Here is an 18,624-nt window from a genome sequence, read left to right on the forward strand (position 1 = left end):
GTTTCCTCTGTAACATCGAGAAGAGTTTACGTGTGTCCAGTCACTTTGTTACTATAAGGAAGGCTGAGCGCTGAAGAATTGATGCTTTCGAACTGTGGTGCTGGAGAAGACTCTTACGAGACCCCTGGACTGCAAGGAGGTCAAATCAGTCAATCCTGAAGGAAATCAACCCTGAGTGCTCATTGGAAGGACAGATACTGAAGCTGAAGCTCAAATATTTTGGCTACCTAATGAGAAGAGAAAACTCCCTGGAAAAGACCCTGATGCTGGGAAAGTTGAAGGCAAAAGGAGAAGGGGACGGCAGAGGATGAGATGGCTAGATAGCATCACCGATGCAATGAATATGAACTTGAGCACACTCCGGGAGAGAGCGGAGGACAGGAAGGCCTGGCGTGCTGTGGTTCATGGGGTCACGAAGAGTTGGACACGACTTAACGACTGAACAACAACAAAGTCACTTTGTTGGCTAGCAGAGGGACTGATCGCAGGGAAGTAAGGCAGGGGAAAGATTCTGGTCCTCTCATGTCCTTTGCTGAGGGAACTGCACTGGCTGCTTGTTCGCTACTGGGCCAGGTTTAAAGTATTAGTACTACTGTACAAAGCCCTAAACAACTTGGGAACAAGATATCTGAGAGAGCGCCTTCTTCTTTACCAACCTGCCCAGTCACTGAGGTCATCAAAGGGCTTGCTCCTGGTGGTTCCACATGGACCTAAGGCTCGGTTGGAGTCCACCAGGAAAAGAGCCTTCAGTGTGGTGGCCCCCTCCCTGGGAATTCCCTGCCTTTGGAGGTCAGGCAGGCGCCAACGTATTGCTTTTGGCGCCTCCTGAAGATATTGCTGTTTCAAGAGGCCTTCCCTGAGTGGCCAGCCGCGGTTTACTAAGCTCAAAATCTGTTCTTTTAAAATGTTTTAATTGTTTTAATTATGGGGTTTTATTCTTTTACCTTGTTCACTGCTCTGAAATCTGTGATGTGGAGCAGTATATAAATATTGTGAGTGAGTGAGTGAGTGAATGAATGAATGAATGACGTTCCTTCTGATCTAAAAGCCAGACACCTTGTCCCCCTTGCACTTAATATTTCAGCTGGGCAGACACTTGATTAGAGAACTGTAACTGCACACTTTGATCCTTAGAGCACCACATTGCAAAGAGTTGTGCATACAAGTGTTTAAATAAAGCAGGTAATTTGGCCCTATCTTTTTTGCATTCACCTTCGCCTAGCACTGGAATGTAACCTCCGAGAGATTCTCCAAAATTCAATTTGGTCCTTGGTCTGAAAGAAGTTTGATTGCCCTGACTTAAACCCTTTGTACATTCACCTTGGCTTGGCATTATATTATTATTTATTACGTTTCTATACTGCCCCATAGCCGAAGCTCTCTGGGCAGTTTACAGAAGTTAAAACGTATATAATATGCAAAATTAAAGATATTTACATAAAAGCACACAGACCATATACACAAACAACACATAACTAAAAACAACTTTGAACTCTTAGTCATAACTAAAGACACATCCAGGACCAATTAAAACTCATCATGTGCTGCGAAATGCCTGGGAAAAGAGATAGACCTTAACCTGGTGCCAAAAAGGTAATCGTTTTGGTTACAGGAGGACCTCATCGGGGAGTTTGTTCCACAGATTGGGGGCCACCACTGAGAAAGCCCTCTCCCTTGTTGCAGCCTTCTGAACTTCCTCCTTATATTTCATCTCTGGAAAACAACTCACAGCAGTCCTTGTATACAAAGAAATGTAAAAACAGACCTAAAAGTACAGTATAAAAAAAAAAAGCAAAAGAGAGAGAGAGAGAAATGAGAACTTTTTCTGGGTGTTGGTGGATCGGTTCAAACCGCCAAGCCAGCAACACCAAATGTCAAAGAAAACCGATGTACCTTGTATTCCCGCTAAAAGCCTACAAGGGGGCTGGCTGGAAGGGGAGTTCATTTGCCATGTTTGGAACAACTGAGATAAATTCTGATCTTTATTGAATTCTCCATTCTGTGCCACGTAGAGAGTCCATCTAAATTAAACAAATGTAAAACATCAATTCTGAAAAGAAACCCATTTGAATACTTTCAGGCGTTTTGATTATTGTAACGTCTAGAAAAGCGCTTTAAACAAAGAAAGAAAAACAAATGGTGAGATTTTTCAAGAAGCTAAGTTTTGCACCCAGTGCTGAATTCTGTGGCTTTTTGCTGCTCCTATGGAGGTCCGGTCATATGTCCAGTCCTGCCGGTTGCCTCTTTAGGATTGGGAGTTATTATGCAGAGAACTCCGAAGAAACCTCCAGTGACGGACATATCATCAAGAGATGAATAGGGGCTCATGTGAATTGGCTTTCATTACGTGGGCGAGGGCAGGGGGTGGGTGTGTTGCCCATTGATTAACAATATAAATTCCTTTCCTCTAGAAGAAATAAGCTAGAAGATAGATCTACTGAGTAATTTGCAATTGATGAGTAAGGATTTCTGACTACTAATTATTTAAGTAAAGCAGCAATAAAATGAACCCCCCCCCCCCCCAATATATTGCAGAAATGAAGAAAACATGGAGTAACCAGGAGTGGATTTTTATGTAGAACTCTTGTTTAGTTACGATATTCAAAACAAATTCCTGGGCTTGGAAGCCTTTAATTCCCCCCACACACACTTTTACACCAGACTCCGGTTAGCGGATCTGGTGTTTTAGTCAAACGAACAAATATACCCAAAGTAGACCCCAGAAGCCTGAGCTCTGCCCATTTCTGCCCCTGGTGGTTCTTATTTGCACATAATGGATTGTTCCTTCCTTCCTTCCTTCCTTCCTTCCTTCCTTCCTTCCTTCTTCGCCCCCCTCTCCATTTCTAGAATGAGAGACTGCAGGCACTCCTGGCAGACAATGAGAAGATGACCTTGTCGGATTTTGAACCCATTCCGTTGCCTTTAGAGCCTCAGGTGAAAATTAGAGGAATAATCCCGGAGAAAGCAACACTCTTTAAGGTAACGGCACCGATCCTGCCTGTAGCCCATTTTGCCCGTGAGTGGGATGTGCCTGCCAGCCTGTTGAATTTTTGGCGTCCTCGGGTGGGGATTGCTGGTGGATGTTTGCTTGCAAGGGTGGTAGACTTACATGCCGTCATTCTTTTTATGCCATCATTCTTTTTACAAGGTGGATACCCACCGTGGTTCAGATTAATTAAACACACAAAGACGAGCAAAGGAGCAGTGGGAATGATCGGACCCGTTCCTTTTAAAGAACCCAGAAAGGACCAGACAGAAGGGTCCAACCCGGCCTAACTGGGGGCTGAACTACTTGGATGCTGCAGCCGTGCACAACTTACGTCTGACAGCTCCCTTCTCTGCTGCAGAGTGCTCGCAGGAGGAGGCATTTCGCAATGGAAGTAGTTGAGAGGGTGCTGAAGCCTTTCTCAGCCTCCCGTTTTCTCCTTATCCTGCCACCAGTCTCCAAAGTCGTATTTACCTCACAGACACAGGTTTGGAATGGTGTCTTCATTGGATTGCATAGCAAGGAAGGCTGTAACCAGCGCCCCCCCCCCCCCCCCACACACACACATACATTTGGCCAGGGAGAAATACCTCTGCCCCTTTCGGTTGATTTCCTTCCATTGCCTCTTCCCACTGATGCCTGCTGGGTGAGTTGGATTTTAAAGAAGAAGGGGAGGGCATTAGAGGGTTGGGTGGGAATAACGCTTGTCTTTGGTGTGTGGGGACATTAGATTTGACTTGGAAATGAACCAAGGGGTTTTTGTTTTGGATTTTTACTTTGGCTAGCGGAGTGGGATAGCTCAGCTCATTTTTGAGCCAACCCAGTGTAAGTGGTGGGAAACTCAAACATCACAATTATTTTCATAATTATTCCAACCACCTCTCCCCCCTTTTCTCCCTGTTGTTAACTTTTCTCATTGTGTCTCAACGTTAATGCCTGCTTTGTACCACTTCCTAGGCCAGTGATCCTCTTTGCCTGGGGGAGCAAACATCTGTCCCTCCCTCGAACATTCACACAATGGGTTGGATCCAGATTTAGTTCTACGTAGAGGAGACTCACTGAAATCAGTGGAACTTCAGTCATGACTTGACTAAGGTCCCACTGATTTCAGTGGGTCTCCTTTAAGGATGTCTAAATCCAGATATCCAACCCAGTGTAATGCATGAGTATGAGGAAAGACTCTACGACTTGTGTGAATTGGCATCTGTGTAGCATTCCCACCTCATACATTGTGTTGCGTGTGGCCATGGGAAGGAGAACATCTTTGATACCCCCACTGCACAAAATGAATGGTGTTATGAGAAATGTATGAGCCAGGCCTATCTCCTTTTGCTGTGCCATTTTTCTTTGAGATGCAGAGAATGGGTGAGGGCTGGATAACGTAAAATAGATAAATATATTTATTTGCAGAGAGTAATTGATTTTTGTCTTGCCCTTTTTATGAGGGATAAATTGCCAACACAGCCTAAGCAAATCAGGTCTTTTTGGAAAGGGCATTTTAAATAGAACTGCTAAGTTAATAAGGGAGGAGAGCTAATTGCTTTGAAGTTCTCCTTCCCTTAGCATTTCTTAAGTTTAGAAGATGTCTAAGGCCCTTTTCCTCTTCCTCTTCAACTCCAGTTATTTCATTGTGCCCTTTTAAGTAGTGCTGAGATGTTTGGAGGCAGATATGGAAGCTAAATGTCTTCGGCGTTCTTCAGTAAAAGAATGGACAGTAATCGTCTTAAGCAGGACTGGGCCTTTGGGTACCATTTATTTAGGGCAAGGTTGTCAAACCTCTCTTAGCCCAACAGCCAAATTCAGTATCAGAGAAGCTGTCAGGGGCCACATTTCAGTGGGGCGAAAGGCAAAAGTAGTGGGGGCCAAATACCAAAAGACCAGCACGTATTAGCTTAAGGGCTCAATCCTATGGCCTCTAGGCAGCGACTAGACGGCCATAGGATTGGTCAGTTTCCAGGAACCGACCTCGGAGCCTGCATAAGAGCAACGCGGAGTGGGGCAAAGGAGGGGCGTTCCCAGGGGCAGCGAGGGTGGGGAGTGCGGAAATGCCGGTACGATGCTTCCTATGTGTCGTCTGGCCTCCCCAACCCAAGCTCCAGTGTCCTGCGACCAGACAGCCAAAATTGGCCATCTAGCCGCAAATGTAGGGCAGCTGGTGCACAGAGGAGAGGATCCCCTCCGCGCTCCTCCCACCATGCATTGGATAAGCGGTTGCCTCTGAGTTTGGAGGCGGCCGCCTCTCCACATAACATTGCTCCCTCTAGCTCTTATTGCCAGTAAAAAAGCCTGAGGAGAGACAAATATACCTTAAGAATGGGGGGGAAATTCGCAAAAGCTGAGAAGCCGCCAAATGGCTGGAAGTCAGGGGGAAAGGGAAGTGGCCCTCTGGGGAACACTAGAGGGCTGGATTTGGTCGCCAAGGGGGGTTGGATTTGCCCCATGGGACTGAGGTTCAATACTCCTGCTTTATGGCATAGGTTTCCAACTGGAGGGTTCCTCTCTGATCCAGACATCTCATAGAATCATAGAATAGTATGGTTGGAAGGGGCCTATAAGACCATTGAGTCCAACCGCCTGCTCAATGCAGGAATCCAAGTCAGAGCATCCCTGACAGATGGCTGCCCAGCCTCGTCTTGAATGCCTCCAGTGTGGGATTGCCCACCACCTCCCTAGGGAATTGGTTCCATCGTCGTATTGCTGTAACACTCAGGAGGTTTTTCCTGAAGTTCAGCCAGAATCTGGCTTCCTGTCACTTGAGCCCATTATTCTGCGTCCCGCACTCTAGTACAGTACAGTACAGGCTGAAGGGGCAGGATTGCAGCTTGAGATCAATAGGCATATGGTCAAGGAACACCTAATTACTTTGAATGAGTTCAAATCTCCAGGGCCAGATGAACTGCATCCTAGAGTAATAAAGGAACTGGCAGAAGAGCTCTCGAAACCACTGTCTATTATCTCTGAGAAATCATGGAGGATGGGGGAAGTGCCAGATGACTGGAGGAGGGCTAATGTTGTCCCTATCTTCAAGAAGGGTAAAAAGGAGGAACCTGGGAACTAGAGACCAGTCAGTCTGCCATCAATCCCTGGGAAAATTCTGGAGCAGATGATAAAGCAATCCATCTGTAAGCACCTTGAAAACAATGCAGTGATTACTCGAAGCCAACCTGGATTTGTCAAGAACAACTCCTGTCAGACGAATCTGATCTCATTTTTGGATCAGGTCGCCTCCCTTCTGGACTGTGGGAATGCTGTGGACATAATACATCTCGACTTCAGCAAAGCTTTCAACAAAGTGCCCCATGATATCCTGATGCGGAAACTAGCTCAAAGTGAGCTAGATGAAACAACGATCCGGTGGATCCACAGTTGGCTACAGAATCGCACTCAAAGAGTGCTTATCACTGAGATCTGCTCAAACTGGGGAGAATTAACGAGCAGGGTACCGCAGGGCTCAGTCCTGGGTACCTCAGTGCTCTTCAACATTTTTATGAATGACTTGGAGGAGGAGGTGCAGGGAATGCTGATCATATTTGCAGATGACACAAAATTGGGCGGGATAGCTAATACTTTGGAAGACAGACACAGAATTCAAAGTGACCTTGATAGACTGGAGCGCTGGGCAGAAAACAACAGAATGACATTTAATAGGGATAAATGCCAAGTTCTGCACCTAGGAAAAAGAAACCAAATGCAAAGTTACAGGATGGGGGATATTTGGCTCAACAACACTACAAGCGAGAAGGATCTTGGAATGATTGTCAATCACAAGCTGAATATGAGCCAACAATGTGATGTGGCTGCAAAAAAGGCAAATGCTATTTTGGGCTGCATTCATAGAAGCATAGCTCCCAAATCCCATGAAATACTAGTTCCCCTCTACTCAGCCCTGGTTAGGCCTCATCTGGAGTACTGTGTCCAGTTCTGGGCACCACACTTTAAGAAGGATGCAGACAAACTGGAGAGGGTTCAGAGGAGGGCAACAAAGATGATCAGGGGACTGGAAACAAAGCCCTATGGGGAGAGACAGACCTGGGCATGTTTAGCCTTGAGAAGAGAAGACTGAGCAGAGATAAGATAGTGTTCTTCAAGTACTTGAAAGGTTGTGACAGAGAGGAGGGCCAGGATCTCTTCTCAATCATCCCAGAGTGCAGGACACAGAATAATGGGCTCAAGTTACAGGAAGCCAGATTCTGGCTGAACATTAGGAAAAACATCCTGACTGTTAGAGCAATATGACAATGGAACCAGTTACCTAGGGAGGTGGTGGGCTCTCGCATGCTGGAGACATTCAAGGTGAGGCTGGACAGGGATGCTCTGACTTGGATTCCTGCATTGAGCAGGGGGTTGGACTTGATGGTCTTATAGGCCCCTTCCATCCCTACTATTCTACGATTCTATGATTCTGTGGAATTATGTGGTTTCTTATTTGAAAATGGATTGAGAAGGGGTTTTGGAAGATCCTCTATGTACTTGATAGGCCACAGAGCACTGACAGGCAGTATAGAGAGACAGCTAAGGGTGTGAGCTGTGCGTGTGATAGTGCAGTGCATACGTTCTGCCCTCGCAGCCTCCTAGCTCTTCTGTTTTTGGAAGCATCAGGCTGTGTGTGAATCTGCTTTCTAAAGCAGCCTTTCCCAACCTTGAGTCCACACATGTTGGACCACAGCTCTCCTAATCCCCTGCCATTGGCTGTGTTGGCTTGGGGTGATGGGAGTTGTAGTCCAACATCATCTGAGGACGTGAGGTTGGGGAGAACCATTTACAAACTGCAGTTCTGTTACCATTCACATCGTTCAAAAGGTGGTGTATGTTAGACTGAGAAGATGGTAGGTAGGTCATCTAAAGAAACCTCTGCTTCATATCGCTTTTCGTTTTCCAAACAGCAACCTTTTTGTTCAGCTTATTGTTTTGTTTTTGTCTTTTTCTTTTTCCTGCTCAGAGTGCCCTCATGCCAGCCCAGTTATTCTTCAAGACTGAAGACGGAGACAAATACCCTGTAATTTTTAAACACGGCGATGACTTGCGTCAAGATCAACTAATTCTCCAGATCATTTCACTCATGGACAAGGTGACGATTTGCTAAGCCTATTTTATGAACAGGTCTATGTGCGTATGGAAACCAAAATAGTTGCTGTTATGTGTGTTTGTTTGTTTCTTAAGCAACTTAGGGCGCAATCCTGTGCATATGTAGGCAGAAAAAAGTCCTACTGCTGGATTCCCCAGCCAGGGAGAAGTGTGCTTATGCATGGATAGAGGTCCACCCCATTTCCCCTACCACACCCACATGGTTCTGCATGCTTTGCCATCATTGGATGGAATGGGCCAGCTTGTGTGCACAACAGCTCTTTGCTGCATTGGAACTCCGGCAGGACTTCACATCAAGGTGTTGGTGTCGGGGCTGGTAGTCTGGAGACAGGCAAATGGGACAGATCAGTATGTGTCTCGCTGATAAATTCATCCGATAGAGGAAACAGACTTTCAGCAGCTTCATAGGAACAGGTGGAACTCTGTTGGCTGTGTTTGTATCACCTGATCCCTGCTGTGCTGACGTCTGCAGTAGCACTATTTGACCAGTCGTCATAGTGGTGATGCAGTATGGTGGAAAGCTGGCCAGCGAGCTTTCACGGTGACTTGGAAAATAAGGTCCTTGAATTCTGCTGCTAGAAATCCTGGGTCCAGACCGCTAACACCTTAGACTTGGTATCAAAGCATAAAAACAGTAAACTGCTGTCCTCTCCCATGCCCTTTTTTATTGTAGCCATTACACTGTTCATAAGCAAATCCAGACAGTTTCTTATAGTCTTATAGGATGACGGTTTCATCCCTGCCGTAAACTCAGCAGTCTGTTTTACCTACAGCTCTTACGCAAGGAAAACCTGGATTTGAAACTGACTCCTTACAAGGTCTTGGCTACTAGTACAAAACATGGTAAGGCTGATTTTCCCTTGTAACAGGAGTAATAGGTATTTTTATCAATGGCCCATTCCTAAATGTTTAGAGTACTACATCTGCCCATGCTCCGTGGGAAAAAACTTGTGATGATATCCAAAAAAGCCATTGTGATATTACTTCCTGCTTTATGGGTAAAGTGCAGTTCAGTTTGGCTTTTTAGTTCCTCAGTCAACCAGGAAGGTTTCAACCACATACAGCAGCTTCTCTCCTCGGCCCTCCGCAAAGGTCAGCGCTGGAGAGAGGTTGCCTTTCTGTAGTGCTGATACAGGAAAGGCACAGAGTAATTGCCTCTGGGGCTAGAACAGCTCCCAGCCCTAGGTTATAGCCACAACCATCAAATGCATGGCATATGATACAACATGAAATGAGCGTGAATCTCTGTATAGACCATCAGCTTGGCAATCAAGCACTTGAACCTCCATGAAAACTCAAGCTTACCCATATTATACTTGTCTCCGCCCCCACTGCCCTCATGACTAATACCAGCTGGGGGAATGACTTAGGGAAACAGTACATGGGGGTTACCCTCCTCCCCCAGCCCTGATAGAAATCTTCCCCGTACTCTCCACAACTGCTTTAAACAAACAGACAAAAGTTGTTGGGTGATCTGATTTATAGATCTCTCGTATCACATCCAGCTTGGCTCTTGGTTGAGGAGTGTTAGTGATACATGTTTAGGACTCTATCAGTATGAACTTTGGGAGTTGGGGAAGTACATGTTGAAAGAACAAAAACTGGGCTGGAACCCTTGCAAGCCAATGAATGTCTAGTTGAGCCCCTGAAACTGTCCAAAACATTAAGAAGCCTTCTCAAAGTTATAGGTTCCCTCCTCTGGCTTTGGACATAGAGATGGAGCTGGCAGGGTAAGGGGACAGTCTCACCATTGTTTGTTTTTTGTGTGTGTTTTAGTGTGTGTGTGTTTTTAGCATTCATTAGGAACATTTCAAAACCCAAGTTTAGGTTGAGTGCACACATGAAAGCCAACTGGGGTGTTGTTCTGATGTATTGTGTGAAATGGCTCTTTATATGCAATCAGTGATACACAACTGTTGGGAGCAGGTTCAAGGGTTGTTGTCCACCACAATTCTCTGGCCTCAGCGTTGGCCAAAACAGTGAGATTCTGCTCCCCTAAAGTTGGGTTTTTAAGTGTTCCTATTGAATGCTCAACCCCGCACCCCCCCACACACAAAATATGGTGAGACTCTCCTCTTAGCCTGCCAACTCCCCCACTGCTTCCTGGGGTGGGGGGTGAGGGGAGGCTGTAACTTTGAGAAGCAGGAGGGGTTAACTAGCTGTGTGGTAGGCTCCTTAGACACAAGAAATGCCTTGCAGGGCCTGCCCTTAGTTTGAACTGTCTCTTGCTGTTGGGAATTATGTGGTTTTTAGTTTCCCATAGCTCCTGAATTGAATTGGGAGGCACAGAAATGTACAAATCCTATGACCCCTGGCAGGATTTCTGAGCCTATTATTTTCAGCAAAAGGGAGGCCATACCAGACCTTTCTTGAGAACCCTCTTCACTGTCAGTTGCACCCTCTCACTTCACAAAGCTATGCTCCCCCGCCCCTGCATCCTTGGGAAGCGGGGGGACCTGCAAGCAGTGGTTGCTTGTGGGGGAGGCCAACCAGATTGACATTCAAATGGGCTCTGGACTCAGTTGAAAATGAGATGAGGTTTTTCAAAAGGGGGAGTTCTCTTTGAGCCATATTCAATCACATCTTTTTTGCATATTGGATCCATGCCTGTGTTTCCAAAATGCCATTTGTAGAGATGTACGAATCCCTTACCTGGCTCCGCGCAGGGCCATCCGCGGTGGGGGGAAGGCGCTCCGTCCCTCCCCCCGGAATCCTGCCTGGCTGGCTCCGCTCTGCGGCGGCTCTGCCCGCAGCTGGAGTTTCAGCTGCGGCCGGGCTGCTGCGGCCACAAATGGCGGCCGTCATAGCAAGCAGCCGTGATAGGCTACGTAAGTATTTACGTAGCCTATCACGGCAAAGAGCAGAGACGCAAATGACGTAGCCTATCATGGCAAAGAGCAGAGCGCAAATGGTGTAGCAGCTGCCATTTGCGTCCCTGCACTTTGCAGTGATAGGCTACATAAATACTTACGTAGCCTATCACGGCTGCAAGAACGCAAATGGAGACCAGCCGCTGGAGCCGCCACTGGAGCCGCCGCCGGAGCCCCAGGTAAGTTCCGTCGCAGGGGGATTTCGCGGGGGGGGGGGATTCTAAAGAATCCGGCCTCACTGGAATCCGTGGTGGAATTCTCTGACATCCCTAGCCATTTGTCACCATTTGCTTGTTCCGTTCTTAAGTGTCCACATAAACTTACTAAGTACAGAAACGTACCAGCCCTTATGCTGTGTTCTGCATCTAAGGCCTGCCTCTGGCTACCTCCTCTGAAGGAGGCTCGGAGGGTGGCAACAAGGGAGAGGGCCTTCTTGGAGGTGACCCCCCAATTCTGGAATGATTTCCTTAAGAGGCCTGCCTGGTGCCAATATTGTTATCTTTGTGGCACCACGATAAACTGCCCTCTTCTCTCAGGCATTTGGCAGCATATAATGAATTTTTTAATCAGGTCTTGGATTGTGTTTGGTTGATTGTTTACAAAATGTTTTTAGATATATGTTGTCTGTGTGTGCTTTTCAGGTTTCCCGATCCCCCCAGCGCACATGCTCAGGCAATCTGCCACTGGACACCCAAATCAGTGAGATTTCTTTATTTCAGGGAATCCCACGGCAAAAGCTTAACTCTTCAGAAATCATATAGCCTTGTGTGGCGCAGAGTGGTAGGCGGCAGTATTGCAACCAAAACTCTCCCCACGACCTGAGTTCGATCCAGTGGAAGTTGGGTCCCAGGTAGCCGGCTCAAGTCAACTCAGCCTTCCATCCTTGAGTACCCAGCTGGCTGGGGGAAAGGTAGTCACGACTGGGGAAGGCAATGGCAAACCACCCCACTATAGTCTGCCATGAAAACGCCAGCGCAAGCGGCATCCCTCTAGGAGTCAGTAACGACTTGGTGCTTGCACAGGAGGAACCCTTCCTTTTCCTTCAGTAGCTACAGGCTCTATGTAATTCCAGAATAGTCCAAAGCTAAACACTACTACCGTGATTGAGATCCTCATCAACGTGGTTTCTCTGTTGCCATCTCCACGGTTCTGAACACAAGGGAAGGGACTCTGGATTCCTGGGTGCCTAACCCAGACAATCCTTTCACGGGGTTCCAACCCCGGAATTGGAAAGGGAATGATTCCTGGAATGAACCCATCAGGCAGTCAAGGGATAACGTCCCTTGTGGGTTGTTAAAGGCCTTAACAACCCACATCCATAGAAAGTCCAAATTTGAATCTTTTGTTGATAACTCCAGGCTACATGGTCAAGGCCCATCAAGATCAAGGGAAGGGTGTACCCACACACGCAAAGAGTTCCAAGCCACCGCTTTCACATTGGCAACTCTACGCTGCATGAGTTCTGGCAGAAGGAAGTCCAAAAGTCTTAGATCAAACCCAGCCTGCCGTACACTGAGCATACTACAAACACAGACACACAATCCACAGCAACGAGAGTTCAAGTCTATGAAAGGCCTCACAGTACTTTTCATGGCAAGTCCTTAACAATCCAAAGTTCCAGTCCATGTGCAGAGTGCCTCCAAAAGCCCAGACAATGATGAAACCAAAGAGAAAAGGCTTCGGGCAATGAAGACGAGATGTTCCTTGCAAAGGCTGTTCACCTTTGCATCAGCTTAAAAGGGAAGGCGTGACTGTGGGACACCCCCTCCAGATCCCTTGACAGACACGGGCCTTTAGCCTTCCAGCAAGGCCTCTGGCTGAACAGGGCAGCACTGCTCAGCCCTCCAGCAGTGACGCTTCAACCTGGGTGACTCTTCTGCAAACCCCACCCCACCTCTGTCAGGTTCTCATGAACAGCATCCAACCTCCCTGCCGGCCAAGGCTAGACCAGCAGGTGGACAGGGAGTTGGGTGACTGCCCCTTGTCCCGCTCTGAGAACACTGACAGAGATGAGCTCACACCATTTCTGACATTCCAGAGGCTGAATAGGCCCAAGCCCTTCCAGGCTGTTGTTGTTCAGTCGTGTCCGACTCTTCATGACCCCATGGACCATAGCACGCCAGGCCTTCCTGTCCTCCGCTCTCTCCCAGAGCGTGCTCAAGTTCATATTCATTGCATCGGTGATGCTATCTAGCCATCTCATTCTCTGTCGTCCCCTTCTCCTTTTGCCTTCAGTCTTTCCCAGCATCAGGGTCTTTTCCAGGGAGTTTTCTCTTCGCATTAGGTGGCCAAAATATTGGAGCTTCAGCTTCAGTATCTGTCCTTCCAATGAGCAGTCAGGGTTGATTTCCTTTAGGACTGACTGATTTGACCTCCTTGCAGTCCAGGGGACTCGTAAGAGTCTTCTCCAGCACCACAGTTCGAAAGCATCAATTCTTTGCATCAAGGCTCAGCCTTCCTTATAGTCCAGCTCTCACAGCCATACATTACTACTGGGAAAACCATAGCTTTGATTAGACGGACCTTTGTCGGCAAGGTGATGTCTCTGCTTCTTACTATGCTGTCTAGGTTTGCCATAGCTTTCCTCCCAAGGAGCAAGCGTCTTTTAATTTCATGGCTACAGTCACCGTCAGCGGTGATCTTGGAGCCCAAGAAAATAAAATTTGTCACTGCTTCCATTTCTTCCCCTTCTATATGCCAGGAAGTGATGGGGCCACATGCCATGATCTTCATTTTTTTAATGTTGAGTTTCAAACCAGCTTTTGCACTCTCTACTTTCACCCTCAACAAGAGGCTCTTTAGATCCTCTTTGCTTTCTGCCATTAGGGTGGTATCGTCTGCATGTCTGAGGTTGTTGATAATTCTCCCAGCAATCTTAATTCCGACCTGTGATTCATCCAACCGGGCGTTTCTCATGATGTACTCTGCATATAAGTTAAATAAGCAGGGCGACAATATGCAGCCTTGTCATACTCCTTTCCCAATTTGGAACCAATCGGTTGTTCCATGTCCGGTTCTTACTGTTGCTTCTTGACCCTCGTACAGGTTTCTCAGGAGACAGGTAAGGTGATCTGGTATTCCCATCTCTTGAAGAATTTGCCAGAGTTAGTTGTAATCCACACAATCAAAGGCTTTCGCGTAGTCAATGAAGCAGAAATAGACGTTTTTCTGGAATTCTCTTGCTTTCTCCATGATCCAGCGAATGTTGGCGATTTGATCTCTAGTTCCTCTGCCTCTTCGAAACCCCGCTTGTACTTCCGGTAGTTCTCGGTTCACATACTGCTGAAGCCTAGCTTGTAGGATTTTGAGCATCACCTTGCTGGCATGTGAAATGAGCGCAATTGTACAGTAGTTTGAACACTCTTTGGCATTGCCCTTCTTTGGAATTGGAATGTAAACTGACCTTTTCCAGTCTTGTGGCCACTGTTGAGTATTCCAAGTTTGTTTGCATATTGAGTGCAGCACTTTAACAGCATCATCGTTTAGGATTTTAAATAGCTCAGCTGGAATACTGTCATCTCCGCTAGCTTTGTTGTTAGTAATGCTTCCTAAGGCCCACTTGACTTCACTCTCTAGGATGTCCGGCTCAAGTTCAGTGAGCGTCCTATCATGGCTATCAGGGACATCCAGATCTTTCCTGTATAGTTCTTCTGTGTATTCTTTCCACCTCTTCTTAATCTCATCTGCTTCTGTTAGGTCCCTGCCTTCTTTGACCTTTGTCATGCCCGTCTTTGCACAAAACGTTCCCTTGATATCTCTGATTTTCTTGAAAACATCTCTAGTCTTTCCCATTCTATTCTTTTCCTCGATTTCTTTGCATTGTTCATTTAACGAAGGCCTTCTTGTCTCTCTTTGCTATACTCTGGAACTCTGCATTCAGTTGGATATATCTTCCCCTTTCTCCCTTGCTTTTCGCTTCCCTTCTTTCCTCAGCTACTTGTAAAGCCTCATCAGACAGCCACTTGGCTTTCTTGCGTTTCTTTTTCTTTGGGATGGATTGAGTTGCTGCCTCCTGAACAATGTTACGGACCTCTGTCCATAGTTCCTCAGGCACTCTGTCTATGAGGTCTAATTCCTTAAATCTATTCATCACCTCCACTGTATATAAGGGATATGATTTAGGTCATACCTGCATGGTTTAGTGGTTTCCCCTACGTTCTTCAATTTAAGCCGAAATTTTGCAAGAAGCAGCTCATGGTCTGAGCCACAGTCAGCTCCAGGTCTTGCTTTTACTGACTGTATAGAGCTTCTCCATCTTTGGCTGCAAAGTACATAATCAGTCTGGTTTCGGTATTGACCATCTGGTGATGTCCATGTGTAGAGTCACCTCTTGTGCTGTTGGAAAAGAGTGTTTGCTGTGATCAGCGTGTTCTCTTGGCAAAACTCTATTAGCCTTTGTCCTGCTTCATTTTGTACACCAAGGCCATGCTTGCCTGTTATCCTGGTGATTTCTTGACTTCCTACTTTAGCATTCCAATCCCCTATGATGAAAAGGACATTTTTTTTTTGGTGTTAGTTCTAGAAGGTGTTGTATGTCTTCATAGAACTGATCAACCTCAGCTTCTTCGGCCTCAGTGGTTGGGGCATAGACTTGAATTACTGTGATGTTGAATGGTTTGCCTTGGATTCGTACTGAGATCATTGTATCATTTTTGAGATTGTACCCCAGTACTGCTTTTCCCACCCTTTTGTTGACTATGAGTGCTACTCCATTTCTTCTGAGGGATTCTTGCCCATAGTAGTAGATATGATGGTCACCTGAATTAAATTCGCCCATGCTTGTCCATTTTAGTTCGCTGATTCTATGATTCCCAAGCTGTTGATGTTCAGTCTTGCTATCTCATGTTTGACCACCTCCAGCTTACCTTGATTCATTGATCTTACATTCCAGGTTCCTAAACAATATTGTTCTTTACAGCATCGGATTTTCTTTTCAGCACCAGAAACATCCACAGCTGAGTGTCCTTTCGGGTTTGGCCCAGCCACTTCACTCTTTCTGGCGCTACTTGGAAATTCCCTCTGCTCTTCCCCAGTAGTATATTGGACACCTTCCGACCTGAGGGGCTCATCTTCCGGCGTCATCTCTTTTCGCCTTGTGATACGTTCCATGGGGTTTTCTTGGCAAGAATCCTGGAGTGGGTTGCCATTTCCTTCTCCAGTGGACCACATTTTGTCAGAACTCTCTGCCATGACCTGTCCGTCTTGGGTGGCCCTGCATGGCATAGCTTATGGCTTGACTGAGTTACGCAAGCCCCTTCGCCACAACAAGGCAGTGATCCATGAAGGGGCCCTTCCAGGCTACTTCGAATCACATCCTGGCTCTAACCTACAAGGCCCACTGCAGTACTGAAGCTGGGCCCTGACAATGCTATCTTTCTATGTTTTTATGTAAATGGTTTGGCACTTTGTAATGTATTTTTAATGGCTTGTACTCTCTGTGAACTGCCCAGAGAGCTTTGGTTATGGGCCAGTATAGAAATATGAATGAAGGAATGCGTGAATGAGTTTAGAGACCCATGGCAATCTGGGATTATTATTTTTTTAGCATCCCTGCTTCACTTCCGTGACCCTGACGTTATACTCTTCTGTCTGTTTTCTCAGGTTTCATGCAGTTTATTCAGTCAGTCCCGGTGGCAGAAGTTCTTGCTACTGAAGAAAGCATACAGGTGTGTGTGTTGACTTAGCCTGGCTGCCTGCACTGATGGGGGCAGGTGCTTCAGCACCCATATATCCTGGCATTTAGTCCTATGGAAGAGGCAGACTCCTTCTTTCTTTGTGTTGTGATGGCACCAGACCTAAGAGAGGTTTAAAGATAAAGCAGCGTAAGAGAACCCTCCATGGGGCAGGGCGGTAAGAGAGCCCAAACTCCAGAGAACTGGAGAGGTGGGTGGAATATCCCTAGCTGAAAACCCTGATTGATTCCCAATTTTCTGTGGTAAGATGTACTCCCACTGCCCACCATCTCACACTGACCAGAGAAGGAAGGAGCCAAAGAAGAGCAGCTGTTTGATTCTAATGTTTCTCCACATGTACCTTTAAGGAGGGTCTCAAGGTTCCACCTTATGACCGGGAGCCCCTGAACAACCCCTTCAGGATCTCTTGGCTTCTTAAGAGTTCCACCTTCCTTCTTTTACCTTCCCCTTTCCAGTAATGTGGAGTTTAGGCTGTAGATGTGGGGTGGCTGACACTCTAGACACAGGGTTTAACCACAACAGTTTACTAGTAGATTCAAAGAAACCAAATTACAACTAAAGGTATTTGCGCAATAGAGCTGAGTGATACAAAAGGCATTAAAAGAAAATAAAAGTTACAAAACGCAAGTTCCTTCACCCTAGCAGCCCTTAGGCTTTTCTGGGCTGCTTCTTCTTGCTCAGTCTTCAGACTCTGCTCTCAGTTCAGGCTCTGGCTGCCTCTCTTCCTTGCTCTTGCTCTGGCTGTAGCCTGGTCTTTCTGACTTACTGGCTCTCTCCCTCTCTTTATATATGCTCCTCCCCACAAACCAAGAGTGCTGTTTCAAACCTGAAGAAATAAAACTTAAGTGGAGAACTGAAGCAAAAACTCAACCGGAGAAATGAAACTACTCTCAGGGTTACCCCTTCCCAACAGAAAACTCCAGGCCTCTAAGCCTGACCTTTTCTTTCCCTTTGCCTCCGTAGGCCATAACCTCCACAGAGTGTGTCGGAGACATCCTTTTCTATTCCTCTTTTAATGCTAGCGTTGTGTCCTCAGGGCAGGGCATACGGGATTTTTTGGCTCGTCTTGTTAGCAAGGCCCAAAGTTGTAGTCCCAACTGCCGTGCCCCACTTCTTTCTGGGGAAGCCCCTTTCCGCTGCTAATTGGCAAGGACATAGTTTACTAGCCAAGTCACCTTTGCTTGAAGCCTTTAGGCAAGGGGCATAGAACCTCTTTCTGCGGGAGGACTGAATTCCATTGTGGAGAAGTTCTTGGGGGCCACATTCCAGTGCTGGGTGTGGGGGGTGGTGAAGGCAAAAGGTGGGCAGGACCAAAGGTAAAAAGGGGTGGGTTATTCTCAGATTCAAATGGCCCTGACACATATCAAGATGGACAGAGTAGTATCTCTAACTGAACACTACTATCAAAGTTTTTGTTCTTATTGCTCTTATAAAGAAATTCATGGAGCACAGGTCTACCAGCAGATATTAGTCATCTTAACTAAATGGAACCTCCAGGTTCAAAGGCAAAATATCTCTTGAGTTCCAGATGCTTCTTGTGTTCCCAATAATATCTCTAGGCCAATTCGCTGTTGGAATTCCAGTTATAACCCTGAAGGTCCCTTCCCCCACCCCTAAATAAAGTATGTTAGCTCACATTTTGTAATTCATTTCCTGTATCTCCATTCACGATTGCTTTGAATTGCTAATGCTATTTAAATTTTGCAACCCAGGCACAAAAGAAATATATCTACTTTTGAAGCATTTAACGCTCTCTCCGTAATTATGCAATAACTCTACATTTGAAATTCAGTGGGCTGGGGTTATTTGGAAGAAAGAGTGGCCCTTGAGTGTGTAATGCAAAGTGATTTTAAATCTTTCTGCTGCAGAGGTTAAGGAAATTCTATCAGATATAAACTAAGCATTGCAATGTAGCACTAAGGGGGAAAAAGGGTAATTTGCTTGATTGTTCTTTGCTCAATGTTATCTGCATATATATATATATATATAT

At 46.3% G+C, this 18,624-nt stretch overlaps 1 protein-coding gene across 6 annotated transcripts in view; it reads left to right on the plus strand.

Annotated features, from left to right (window-relative positions):
* Positions 1 to 18,624, plus strand: part of PIK3C3 (phosphatidylinositol 3-kinase catalytic subunit type 3) — a 161,214-nt gene that overhangs the window by 57,476 nt on the left and 85,114 nt on the right. For all 6 annotated transcript variants that reach the window (XR_014787487.1, XR_014787488.1, XM_084832842.1 and 3 more), the window contains exons 16-19: positions 2,848 to 2,979; positions 7,926 to 8,054; positions 8,845 to 8,914; positions 16,543 to 16,607. Coding sequence is in view for 4 of the 6 variants with exons in the window: in XM_084832842.1 (XP_084688968.1) it covers positions 2,848 to 2,979; positions 7,926 to 8,054; positions 8,845 to 8,914; positions 16,543 to 16,607 (396 nt within the window). In the remaining 2 variants the exon portion in view is untranslated. The remainder of the gene's footprint in view (positions 1 to 2,847; positions 2,980 to 7,925; positions 8,055 to 8,844; positions 8,915 to 16,542; positions 16,608 to 18,624) is intronic.

The sequence above is a fragment of the Heloderma suspectum genome, chromosome 2 (genome assembly GCF_057233095.1).
Source record: "Heloderma suspectum isolate Gila_16-S chromosome 2, 16-S_ref, whole genome shotgun sequence".
NCBI classification, from domain to species: domain Eukaryota; kingdom Metazoa; phylum Chordata; class Lepidosauria; order Squamata; family Helodermatidae; genus Heloderma; species Heloderma suspectum.